Below are 12,315 nucleotides of genomic sequence, written 5' to 3' on the forward strand. Positions count from 1 at the left end.
CCCGCCCCCTCCCCCGCTCTGGGTGGAGCAAGCCCTAGGCAACCTCTCTCGTACTTCGAAAGGTCCGTCCCACTCCTGGCCTCCCAAGTCTGTGCGTAATGCCCTCTTCCTGGGTTCTGCCGCCCGCTCTGGGAAAGGCTACCCTAGAAAAAAGTCCCTTTGGCCACCACAGGAAGGGACCCTAGGGCAGGGAGAACCAAGACCCCACTCCGGGTTGTCGTGGGGCCAATGGCCAGAGTCCCCACCCTGTCCCAGCATCTCCCTTCCTTCTCTGCTGTGTTCATCTCTTCCAAGATCTGTGTTTCCAATAAACCAATGTAGCCAACCCTGAGCCTTGTCTGTACTTATGTTATCCTCCTCAGGGTCGAGGTTTGGGAGAGTCCCCAAGCATGAAGCAGAGAAAGCCCCAGATCTGGGGTCTCCACTAGAGTCCTCTGTCCCTGGGCTCACAGCAGTCTCGAGTTTAGCCAAGGACGGTGCTAGGCCACTATATCCTGGAATTTTATCCACACCACCTTCACGCTATGTCTTGCAGAAGAAACTAGAGCTCAGGGACCCACAGTAGGCGGGGCCAGCCTCTACCCTGAGCTCAGGGGCACACAGCTGGGATTTGAACCTCGTGTGAGTGTTTAGTGGTCATGTCACTAAACCACAACTGCCTCCCTCTGTGCACATCTGTAAACTTATGAATAGATTCACCAGTCACTCAGAGCTTAAGGAAACATCACTCTTGGCTTTGGTGGGGAAGACTCATGCCTGAGTAATTCATGAGAATTCTTTAAGGGGTGAATATATGAACATGACAAGCTTTCAAAAAGCCTTTGATATGACTGCCTTTTTTTTAAACGGAGTCTTTTTGGGGTTTGGAGACCTGCCATCACTGATAAATTACCTCAAAGCTAGACAACAACAAGAAGCAAAAAGACAATGTGGCTCAGAGGTGAGTACACAGACCCTGGATCCAGACTGCATGGGTCCAAAACTGGGCTCTGTTCATAGCTGAGTGACTTTGAGCAGTTTACTTACCCTCTCTGTGCCTCAGTTTCCATCTTCTAAAGTGAAATGATAAAAAGAGCACCTCTCTTTCACCTCCTAGGGTTATTGGCAGGATGAAAGAATTTAATATATGTAAAATAATTAGTGCTTGCCACAAAATAACCGCAACATGTGTTTATTGTCAGTAGTATTCTTTTGCAGAATATAAAATTGAAATCCTTCCTGGGATAAGGGCCATGGCCTGCCTATCATTACACTTATATCTGTGATCAGAGATGCAAGCATAGAGAGAAATCCCTGCCTCTTCTGGGCCATCAAGCTCCTCCCTGCAGTAAACTGTCCCCCCTACACTGATGAGGATATTACAAGTACTGGTGCGAGTGGGACGATGGCCCTTCAGCTTCACAAGAGACCGAACTGAGTACCTGAATATACACGTATACAGCACAGTGAATCTCAAAACTTCTGGATCCGGGCCCAGGAAGCTAACAGAAATGGAAGTCCCCATTCCATCACTAAGGGCAATAGAAATAATTGAGACCAGAAGTGAGAGGTCTGGAAAGACACAGGCTCTTTTAAAGGACAGGATTAATCCTAGGTCTTCTGACCACCAATGTGTCCCCTCCACCCTCCAATGGAATTCTGAGGACAGAGCCCTCGGAGAGTTCCAGAATCCACAACTATTCTAACCAGCCCTCTGTGCTGTGACAACATACAGCTCAGAAGTAGACCTTGTCTGGAGTCCAAATCCAAGGCCCCAGTATCAGCTCCATCTCCCCACCCCCCCCAACCCTGTTCAGGAGCCACCGGTCCTGAGAGACAGCTCCGTCAACTGACCCCTCCCTCTGCATCTCCCTAGTCTCATCAGCCCAGCTGGACCTCGATGACTTGTCATACTTCACTCTCTCACCCTCCCTCTGGCTCTGACCTCTTACCTACTCCAGCTCCACAATCCTCACCTCCCTATAGGTTCCCAGTCCTGGACAGGCTTAGGCAGAGGTACAAGGGTGAATGAATCACATACATGTTGCCCATGATGCAGGATGGTACAGAAAATGAAACATCTTGCTGTGTGACGTTCAGCAAGTCACTTCTCCTTTCCGGGCTTCAGTGTATTCATTAGTGGAAAAAAAAAAAAAAATGATTGGACCAGATAGACGCTAAAGTCCCTTAGCCATTTAAAGTTCTATTTTTTTTAATTGAAATATAGTTGATTTACAATGTTGTGTTAGTTTCAGGTATACAGCAAAGTGATTCAGTATATATATAGATAGATATTATTTTTCAGATTCTTTTACATTTTAGGTTATTACAGGTTATCTAATATAGTTCCCTGTGCTATACAGTAGGACCTGTTGTTTATTTTATATATAGTAGTTTGAATCTCCTAAACCCGAGCTCCTAACTTATCCCTCCCCCTGATCTTTCCCCTTTGGCTAACTGCAAGTTTGTTTCTAACTCTGTGAGTCTAATTCTGTTTTGTAAATAAGTTCATTCAGTTCAGTTCAGTTGCTCAGTTGTGTCCGACTCTTTGCAACCCCATGGACTGCAGCACACCAGGCCTCCCTGTCCATCACCAACTCCCGGAGTTCACTCAAATTCACGTCCATCGAGTCGGGATGCCATCCATCCATCTCATCCTCTGTTGTCGCCTTTTCCTCCTGCCCCCAATCCCTCCCAGCATCAGAGTCTTTTCCAGTGAGTCAACTCTTTGCATGAGGTGGCCAAAGTACTGGAGTTTCAGCTTCAGCATCATTCCTTCCAAGGAAATCCCAGGGCTGATCTCCTTTAGAATGGACTGGTTGGATCTCCTTGCAGTCCAAGGGATTCTCAGGAGTCTTCTCCAACACCACAGTTCAAAAGCATCAATTCTTCGGCACTCAGCTTTCTTCACAGTCCAACTCTCACATCTATACATGACCACTGGAAAAACTATAGCCTTGACTAGACAGACCTTAGGATCACTTTTTTAGACTCCACATATAAGTGGTGTATTTGTCTTTCTCTGTCTTACTTCGCTTAATATGATAATCTCTAGGTCCATCTATGTTGCTGCAAATGGCATCATTTCATTCTTTTTTATGGCTGAGTAATATTCTAGTATATAAATGCCACATCTTCTTAATCCATCTGTCGATGGACATTTAGCTTGCTTCCTTGGCTTGTGTAATCAGTGAAAGCTCTATTATTCTTTAGTAGATGTGGGACGGGACAAGGAGCTGAAGGGAAGTAGGGAGCCACTGTGCCATGCACTGTGCTTCATCCCTCACAGCTCACTGTCTGTAGCTTTCTGTCTGTGAGTGGAACAGAATGATCGCATCCAGGTACATGCACACGTCTGGGCATCTGTGTGGAAAGATGTACGTGTGTGAATATGTGTATACCTGTGTATATGTGCTGAAGAGAGGACATTTGTGGGTACATGAGGGTATGACTGCAGTGTGAGTGCATAGGTGGACTGGTTTGGGTGAGACGGGGTCACATATGAAGAACTGGACTCCACACTATGGTGGGAGTGGTGACAGGCAGGTGCTGCTGGGGGTCATGCTGGGGAGGTACCCTCTGACTGGGGAACCCTAGCTCTAACTTGGGCTCCTCTACCTACCCCTCTTGCCCTATAATTACTGCAGCTCCAGCCAGGGCAGAGGGAGACCAGCTGGCCTTCTTGAAGTTGTACAGCCTTCTTCAAAGGTACTCAAAACTTTCCCCAAGAACTCCAGTAAGTGAAATATTGACTATATTCATAGAATGCCTACTATGTTTTCAGCTCCTTACATATAGTAATATATTTAATTCTGAAACCTCCCTGTGTTAGGTACTATTCTTATTTTACAGATCAACAGTAGAGAGATTCCTTAGGGAGGAAAAATACAAGGGATAAATGAATCTTCATTAGGTGTAGAGAGAGCAGGAATGAGGCCCAGAAACAGTAAAAGCAAGATTGGGAAGAGAATCTGGGCCCTTTCTTCTTATTCCAAGCTGGGCTGGTTGATATACTGTAGCTAGAATCACATCAGGAAGGGCTGTATCTAAATGCATCAAGAGACTCCCAAGGAGGTCCCTAGGGTTAATAGTGGGAGAACAGGGCCCGATTCGTCCAAGGACAGAGTGGACCACACAGGACCACAGGGCTTCAGCCCATGCATATCTACTACATGGCAGACTCTGGAGATGGATGGATGAGGTAGGTCACGGTCCTCAAGAGATGCTATGAAGTTGCATGCAACACTCCAAGTGCTGCTATCAAGTGTGAGGCAGGGGTGGGGGCAGATGGGGGCTGACCCCTCAGGATCTCTTTCGATGAGAAGCAACTGGTGACACCTCTCCTCCCTTCAGATGTCACTCGACTCACAAAGCTTTGTAAATAGATGAGGACTGACTCTCCATAAATGCCCCAGACTGGAATGTGGCCTGTGGCCAGGAAAGCCACTCAGAAAATAGGTCCCCAGACCACAAGCATTGGCCTGGGCCCAACAAGTGACTAAAATCTGACCCCATGGCCCTTGGCGTCTCTAGCCTGACATCAGGCTTCGGATTTGGAAAGAAAACATGTGGTCTGCAACCAGTCCTCAGTGATACTGGTTGCAGGACGCTCACCATCAATCCTGCCTACAGCTCCTGGGGCGCATGGGGTGGGGGTGGGGTGGCAGGGAGGGGCATAGCTCTTCCTTCTGTACTTCCCATAATCTTCCTTCATTGACATGATCAGCAGGGCAGAAGGTGGAAAAACCTGACTTTGAATATCAGAGAATCTCATCACCTCCTAGCAAAATGCAGGGAACACAAAATCCACCTGAAAAAGTGTGCAGAGGAGCGGCTCTGCTTTCAGGCAGCTGCTTTGCATTGGGTGTGTTGTCAGAATGTTTATACCATTGGTGTCGGTCAGAAAGGATCAAGAAGGCTGATACATGAGTCCAGTGGGGCCCTGTTCCCTTCCCTCAGGTGGATGGCAGGCTGCCAGCCAAGTTCTGGTCCCATTCCTCTTGCATGAGACTGCTCTGTTTATCCAGGAGGTAGGCCTTTTGGGTACCTGTTCTCTGGGCAGGAACCCAGAAAACACAGCAGACACTCTGGCACTAGCAAACCTTAAAAGGTAAACCTGGGGCCTCTGGCCAGTGACTCACCTTAGCCCCACCCAGGGAAATAGAAAGCAGGGACCACTGTCCACCAGATAGGTTGGTGATGTAATCCTTTGTGCAACAGAAAAGAATGTGAGCTCCTTGAATGGAGGCTTCTCTCAGGCCTGTGTGGCAAGGAAAGAACCCAGAAACCCAGCCTTTCTCAGGCCACCCCACCGCAACAAACTGGCCTACCTTCTGCACCCTCTCCCAAAGATGCCTTGTGAAAATGCAGACCAAACTACACCAGAGACCTGGAAGTAGCCAAACTGGAACTTCTGATTCCAAAGCTCATGTTTTCCTTCTCTGTGGTATGTTGTTCCCAGCCCACGGTCAGATGATTTGTTCATTTAAAGCCTGGACCACCCAACTATGTCCATGTCCTCCAGCCCTAATCTGCCAGGGTCATTTTCCCCCAGGCCTGTCCTCAAGTGCTCGCACCAGGGCAATAGAGTGAGGCTCACCTTCAACCCCATCATTGTGTTTCTTTCTGCTCCATTTCCTGGTTTAAGGCCTGCCCCCCACCCACCACCACCAGACCATTGCCCAGGACTAGAGTGCCTTGCCCACCAAGCACTATGCCTGACCTTCAGTGGCCATTCGGCACTTACAGAGTGAGTGGATCAATGAATGCAGTTCTCGGCAGCTCTGGCAAGATTAGCTGCCTGTGGACCCCAGGCTGGGAATCAGTCCACCATCATGCATGAATCAACCCCTTCTTTCCCTTTCACTGGGTTTTCCTGGTAGCTCCAGGGGCCCACACACACACACACACACACACGCACGCACGCACGCACACGCACACAGACACCACACAGAACATCCCTAACCCTTAAGATCCCGGTCCTCTGATATCACCATCAGCTGAAGTTATATGAACCCACACACCCAAAGTGGGGTTGCTTCCTGGTAATGTCTCCCCTTTTCTTATCCCTCCCCCAAATCCAGCCAGCTTTTGTCTTTGCTCTGGGGATAGAGAGCCTGAAGAATCTAGGCACAAACAGCAGAAAGGCTCCAACTGCTACATAACTTTTTATTGCAGAGGAGGAGTCCCAGGAAAAGAAGGGGATGGGGCAGTTCAGAGGGGAGGCGTGCTGGGTCCAGGGAAGACAAATACCATGCTTCCCAGTGGCACAGCGTCCAGCCTATCCCCACACTGGGGACGGGTCTATCATGGTCCAATAAACTACATTCAAAGACTTTATACCCTAGGGTGGGGACAAGAGGGAGAGGTAAGACGAGGGTCGGAACCGTGGGAGCGGGCATCTGAGACACAGGTCCAAGTCACTGGAGAGGAAGCTAGGGTTCCTTGACTTCTCTGGAGTAGGGCAGGAAGGATTCAGCATCCGCGTGAGCGGCTGCAGCGTAAACCCCCGACACAGCCGGGGGAGCCGCAGAGCGCATAGCCGCCGCTAGGGGCGCTCGTCTCCACGGCGCTGGGACCCGCTCCGGGCGGCCGCAGTGCCTCAGGGCCCGAGGCTGAGCCCGGCAGGCCGGTGGGAGCACTTCCCAGGGCTGAGCGGAGAGCGGCTGTTGGAGGAAAAAACTCTTAAGTCTCCCCTGCCCTTTCTGCCCCAGAAGACAGACATACAGATATACAGATGTGCAGACACCTCCCCCTACCAGAAGACAGACGTGCAAACTCCTCAAAGTGACAGATACACAGACCCGATCCCCTAAGAAACAAACTCGGGAATGTCCCCTCCCTGGAGTCAGCCCCAGATTCTCCCCCACGCGAGAATAAAACAGTCTCTTCCACGGGGATAAATCCACAGACCTTCTTCCCACACCCCAGGACACATCTATAGATCCCCCACCAAAGAGCAGACCACAGAACCCCCTTTCCCAATACACACAAACACCAATTAACCACCCCCAAGAGAAAAAACAGCTCTCACAAAGGGGAGACACAGGGGAAGAGGCTCCCTACTCCTTCCCAGAGAGGATACATGCCCAGGGTGGGGAGGGGATGATATGTGGCCCCTTCCACCCCAGGTTACTCTCTTATTTACTTACTGACATTTCCTGCCCCAAATCCCAGATCAAGCCTGCAGGGAGAAGGAGGCAGCAGGTGAGTGAACCCATCTACCAGGCAGAATACTCACCATTCTTCAAAACAAAGCACTTCTGGCCCTCTCCAGACAGGCAGAAATCCTTCCCTTCTGAAAGCTACTTGGGTCTCTCAGATCCACTCAGCCCTTTTGAGTAAAGACTCCTTCTGGACCTTTACACCCTACCCTTCCTGTCTTAAATTCAAATAATTCTTTTACTAAAGAATTCTTAGAGAAGGGAGAAGGCAGAAGATCTACCCTGTCTTTAGCCTAAACTTATCTTGAAATTAGACCCCAGGATGGGGGCATTTTGAAGGCAGATCCCAGAGGAGATAGGTCAGTTGTCTGGAGAATATTGTTCAAGCCTCACCCAGTCTGTTTCTACCAGTGGGTCCCTAAGGTGGTCTTTTACTCTCTGAGACTCAGTTTCCTCATCTGTAAAATGGAAATAATAGAACCTCCCTCCCAGGAGTTTAAAGGAGACAATACATGCAGCTTGTCTGCTGCATGATGGGTTCCCTTTCCTTCCCCTCAGCCTAGTGGGCCCAGCTGGAGCTGGAAGCCCTTGGGTCTCTACCTGCCTAATGTTAAAAGCCAGGCCCTACCTCTTGCCATAAACCCTGCCTCCCCCAGGCCTGGAGGAGAGAGGAGCAGAGTTAAAGGCACCCACACCAGGGATCTTACTCCCCCTGGCTGGGCCTTGGTCCTTGCAGTTGTCTCAAGACAAACTGGCTCCTGCTTTCTGATCCTAAGAGTGGAAGAGTTACTCATCACAGGTGCTAAAGTTACTTGTTAGCTGGGACCCTTGGTCTAAAGGTCTGTGAGATGGAGGGAAAAAAACTGACTCCAGGAGAAGAGATCCCTGGATACCCAGCTCACCTCTCCTCACCTTATCCCCAACCCCAGCTGGCAAGGACCCAGGCAGTATCCTCCCTTAAGCTTCTCTACTCCTCGCCTTGACCACATCTGAAGCACCGCCTAGCCCTCACCTGCTCTCCTCACCCTCCAGCAGCTTCCTGTAGATGGCGATCTCGAACTCCAGGCCCAGCTTGAAGATCATGAGCTCCTGGTACTCACGCAGCTGCCGCACCATGTCCTGCTTGGCCTTCTGCAGGGCAGCTTCCAGCCAGACCAGCTTGCCCTTGGCGCTTCCTGAGGCACTTTCCTCCTGCAGAGCAGCTGGGTCCTTGCCTCTCTCTGGCTCACGGGCCTGGGGGCAAAGGGAAGACCACAGACAAGGACATCCTCAGCCCCTCCCCACTCAAGGGTCCAGACCTTTCTCCATAGCCGGAGGGCCGAAGAGAAGTTAGAGATCGCTAAGAGAAATGAGTGTGCCTGCTCTGAAATCTGTGTTTGTGTGTCTGCCCCACTCCCAGGGTGGAGGTTGTTGGGGACCAGCCATCTTAGGTGACTGAGAGCCTTTTGCATCTAGTATGTGGATGTGCCTGCTAAGTCGCTTCAGTCACGTCCAACTCTTTGTGATCCTATGGACTGTAGCCCACCAGGCTCCTCTGTCCATGGGATTCTCCAGGCAAGAATACTGGAGTGGGTTGCCCCGCCCTCCTCCAGGGGGTCTTCCCAACCCAGGAGTTGAACCCGTGTCTTCCGCAGCCACACCTTGGCAGACTGGTTCTTTACCTCTAGCCCACCTGGGAAGCCCGCATCTAGTATAGTAACACTTCCAAAATGAGCTAGGGTCTGGGAAGCAGCAAATACATTTTAGCATGTCATTCTGGGGTTATTGTTTCATCAGGGAAATGAACAGGAAAAGTATCCTTTCCTCACAACAGACTGGAATTTGTAGTCTCTAGAGAAAAAAATATTGATAATAAAGGCCTGCGTTGGTGAGGCATACTTGCTGCTTAGAGAACCAGTCGGGGAATCAGAGCAGCTGAGGCTGCCGGGAGACTGCCAACAATGGGCCCACCCAGCCACCACTCTGTCACCCCTGGAACCTGAACAGTTTGTCCCCTCCTCAAAGTCGGGGTTCCTGGAGAAGGGAGAACCCCCACGAATATCCTGCAGAGCCTGAGACACTTGTCTCTGCAGAAAACAAGAACTGACTGGAAGCAGAACCTTTGCGGGGTGGAGCGTGGGCCAACGCAGGAGCTTGACCAAGAGGGTGGCTGAGGGGAAAGAGGAGCAGGTGAGAGGGAGAGAGGTGGGGAGAAAGAGGGCATTCATGTGGGAGCCTTCTCTTTCTGGCGCCTAAAGCCTGAGAAACACAAATGCCTACAGAGCCTGGCTGGAGACATCAAAAAGTATAGGCCAGCGACTTTCCTGATGGTTCAGTGGTGAAGACTGCACTCCCAATGCCCAGGGCCTTGTTCCATCCCTGATCAGATCAGGGAACTAGGAATGCTGTAACTAAGACTGGACACAGCGGGGGTGGCGGGGAGGGAGGGGAGAAGGAATAAAGGCCAAATATAAAGTGTATATGGATAGTACCCAGCTTCACAAAGAAATATAGACACTCTAATTTTCCTGAAATCACAAGGATGTCTTTCCTGTTTCAGTCTTTCATTTCTTCACCTTAGATAGAGAGCTAGATCCAGAGCCTAGCTGTATCTCTTTGACAAGGATGACAAGAGTACTAGCCAAGGTGAGGATAAATGGCAAAGATCCCTCTGCCTCAGTGTCAAAGGATGCAGTTTGGAGTGGTGGAGTCTGCGGCACGCTGCAGGAGCATGACCCTCATGTGAAGATGAAAGAGAAGACAGAGGCCTCTCTTCTCTCACCAGATGTTACTGTGTGAGACCAGTTTAATATTGCCAGATCTGCATGTTTGTAGAGGGAATCCATGATACTGAATTTCTAGGTAAGATCTTGACATTTCTGAAGATGGGCTCAAATTTCACACTGTAGGACAATCACAAAACATACAGACTTAAAAATATATATACATAAAAAATGATATACAAACTAGCATCCATATGCATAGACTTTTACCTACATGTTAATTACTTATCCACATTAAAAAAAAACTCAAAGTCCTGGGCAAATGGAAGCATGGTATATACACACATAACCACACTCCTCTTTGCTCAGACATTCACAAAGAGAAACTCTATCCAAAGGATGAGGGGTGTCTGTCTAGTCTAGTCTGGGATGCATCACCAACATCACCACGCAGCTACCCCGCGCCCGCCCCTCACCTGGCTCTTGGTGCCATCCACCTCCACTGTCAGCCGCTGGATGGCCTGGTTCAGCCTGTTTAGCTCCTCCTTACTGTGTCGCAGGTCCTGCGTGTGTTTCTGCACTGTTGCCTTTATCTCCTCGCACTGTGAGGTGGGGACAGCCAAGTGAGTGGAGGGTTGATCAAGAAGATGAGGAAGCAGCAGGTGCACTCACTGGAGACCAGCAAGACTGTTGCAGCACCCACCCACCCACTTGCTATCATGGGTGGGTCATTTGACTCCTCTGAGCCTCTGCTGCTCCATCTATAAGATGGGCATGGTCATCCTTTCTATCCCCAGAGGTGGTTGAGAGAAGGAAGGGCACTTGGCTGGCACCATGGCACGTGGGCCACCAGGTCTGCGGATGCCAGAGGTGGTGTGGACTCAGCCACAAAGGGTAACAGCGTCGCAGTCTGTTGAGTCTTTGGACTGAGACCACACAGAGTGGACCCCAGGAATCAGGGTAGCTGACCCTAGGACATCAGTTCTCGTCCTTCACTACACAGGCTCATCTAAACGAATACAAAAGGCAGGTAAAAAAAATTCAACATTCCCGAATTTTAAAAATACTTTTTCAAATCTAAGAATATGAAGAAACTTTCCTAATTTGATGAAGGTTACTAATCATTGACAAAGGACCCAGTTTACAGCTACTTCCCCAAACCCCAGGCCACTCTGGGACAACATTATGGGATGACAAGGGACAAAATCAGTGGGCCTTTACCCTTCCTGCATCCTGTCTGTACATGCCAACATCTAACCAGTTGGGTACCGTGACCAATGCTTTCACAGTGCCTTACACTCTCCAGTATTTTCCCTCCACCATCTCCCTGGGGCTCAGGACCACCTGTGAGGTAGGCCAGGGAGATGTTCTTGTCTCTATTATCTTCCCTTGGGCAAGCTGATGCTCAGCCACTGTGCAAGAAGTAGGGACCCTGAGGGATATGACCAACCCTGCCAGTCAATGGCTGAGCCTGGCTGCATCTTAAGTCCACACACTTTGCTCTGCTCCCAAGGAACAGATAAAGTCAACAGGCCCTTCAACACAGAGAATAGGAACCGTTCACTCCAGCCCAGTGCAAATTTCCTTCCAAGGTATTGATAGATAGGGTGTGGGGAATGGATGAAAAGAGACTGTGAAACTTCATCTCCGACCAATCTCTGCCCTATTCTTACTGCCCGCACCCGCTCTCATTACCAAAAGCTGAAGACACAGCAGGCAAGCTTGTGCCTGGCTGGGTCCAACAGATCTGCGTGGAGTTCAAGACTCCTCCTCCTCTGTGAACTAATGAGCCGTCCAGACAAGTCTCACCATGATAAGCAGAGCTGTTTTCTCCTCGAAGCCTCCCGTGGGCCCTGAAGCTCAGCTCTAGCCCAGAGAGCTCCTAGAATGCTCAGCTCTGAGGGACAAGGCCTCTTCTTCCTGGGGGCTCTGTGACTTCATCTTGTTACATTTGCAGAGTTCTTTTTGGGGGGAGTGGTGGAAAGAGCCGTCCTGTGAGCCCAGAGGGGAACATGATAGTCTCTGAGCTGCAAAGGACCTGCAAAGAATAAGAGGAGGAGGAGGAAGCGGGGTAGGGGAAGGAAAATGACTTCAGGTGGGGGAAACGGGTGGAACTGGGGAGTCTGGGCTTTGGGAGTGGGCCACAGGGAGCCACAGAAGGCACTTGAAGAGGCCAGCAGCCTGGTGTATGTACGATGCAGTGTGGGAAGGCCTGTCTGGTAGCAATACAGAAGACAGGAGGGAGAGAGATTACGGCTGAGAGTCCATTTCCACTAGTAGGTAGGAAATCTGGGAAAAGACAGGACTCCAAACTGAAGGAGTAACAGGGACCAGAGAACACAAGTTGATCGGCATTTTCTTTTGTTTGATAAATTTCTCATACATGCAAGAGTATATATAGCATGCATTTAATGATTTAAATAGCGACATAATAAAACAAGCCCTTGTGTGCCCACCAGTACTTCCAAAGC

At 49.9% G+C, this 12,315-nt stretch overlaps 1 protein-coding gene across 1 annotated transcript; it reads right to left on the minus strand.

The window, feature by feature from the left end:
• Positions 1-6,036: 6,036 nt before the first annotated feature.
• Positions 6,037-11,766, minus strand: LOC109558347 (keratin, type II microfibrillar, component 7C-like). The gene is made up of 5 exons (XM_019959792.2): positions 11,654-11,766; positions 10,321-10,446; positions 8,155-8,375; positions 7,131-7,162; positions 6,037-6,644 (listed from the first exon to the last, which is right to left on the minus strand). Exons 1-5 carry the CDS (start codon positions 11,654-11,656, stop codon positions 6,454-6,456), a joined length of 573 nt encoding a protein of 190 aa, XP_019815351.2. The 5' UTR covers positions 11,657-11,766; the 3' UTR covers positions 6,037-6,453.
• Positions 11,767-12,315: the final 549 nt, after the last annotated feature.

This window comes from Bos indicus, chromosome 5 (genome assembly GCF_029378745.1).
Source record: "Bos indicus isolate NIAB-ARS_2022 breed Sahiwal x Tharparkar chromosome 5, NIAB-ARS_B.indTharparkar_mat_pri_1.0, whole genome shotgun sequence".
In the NCBI taxonomy this organism is placed as follows: Eukaryota; Metazoa; Chordata; class Mammalia; order Artiodactyla; family Bovidae; genus Bos; species Bos indicus.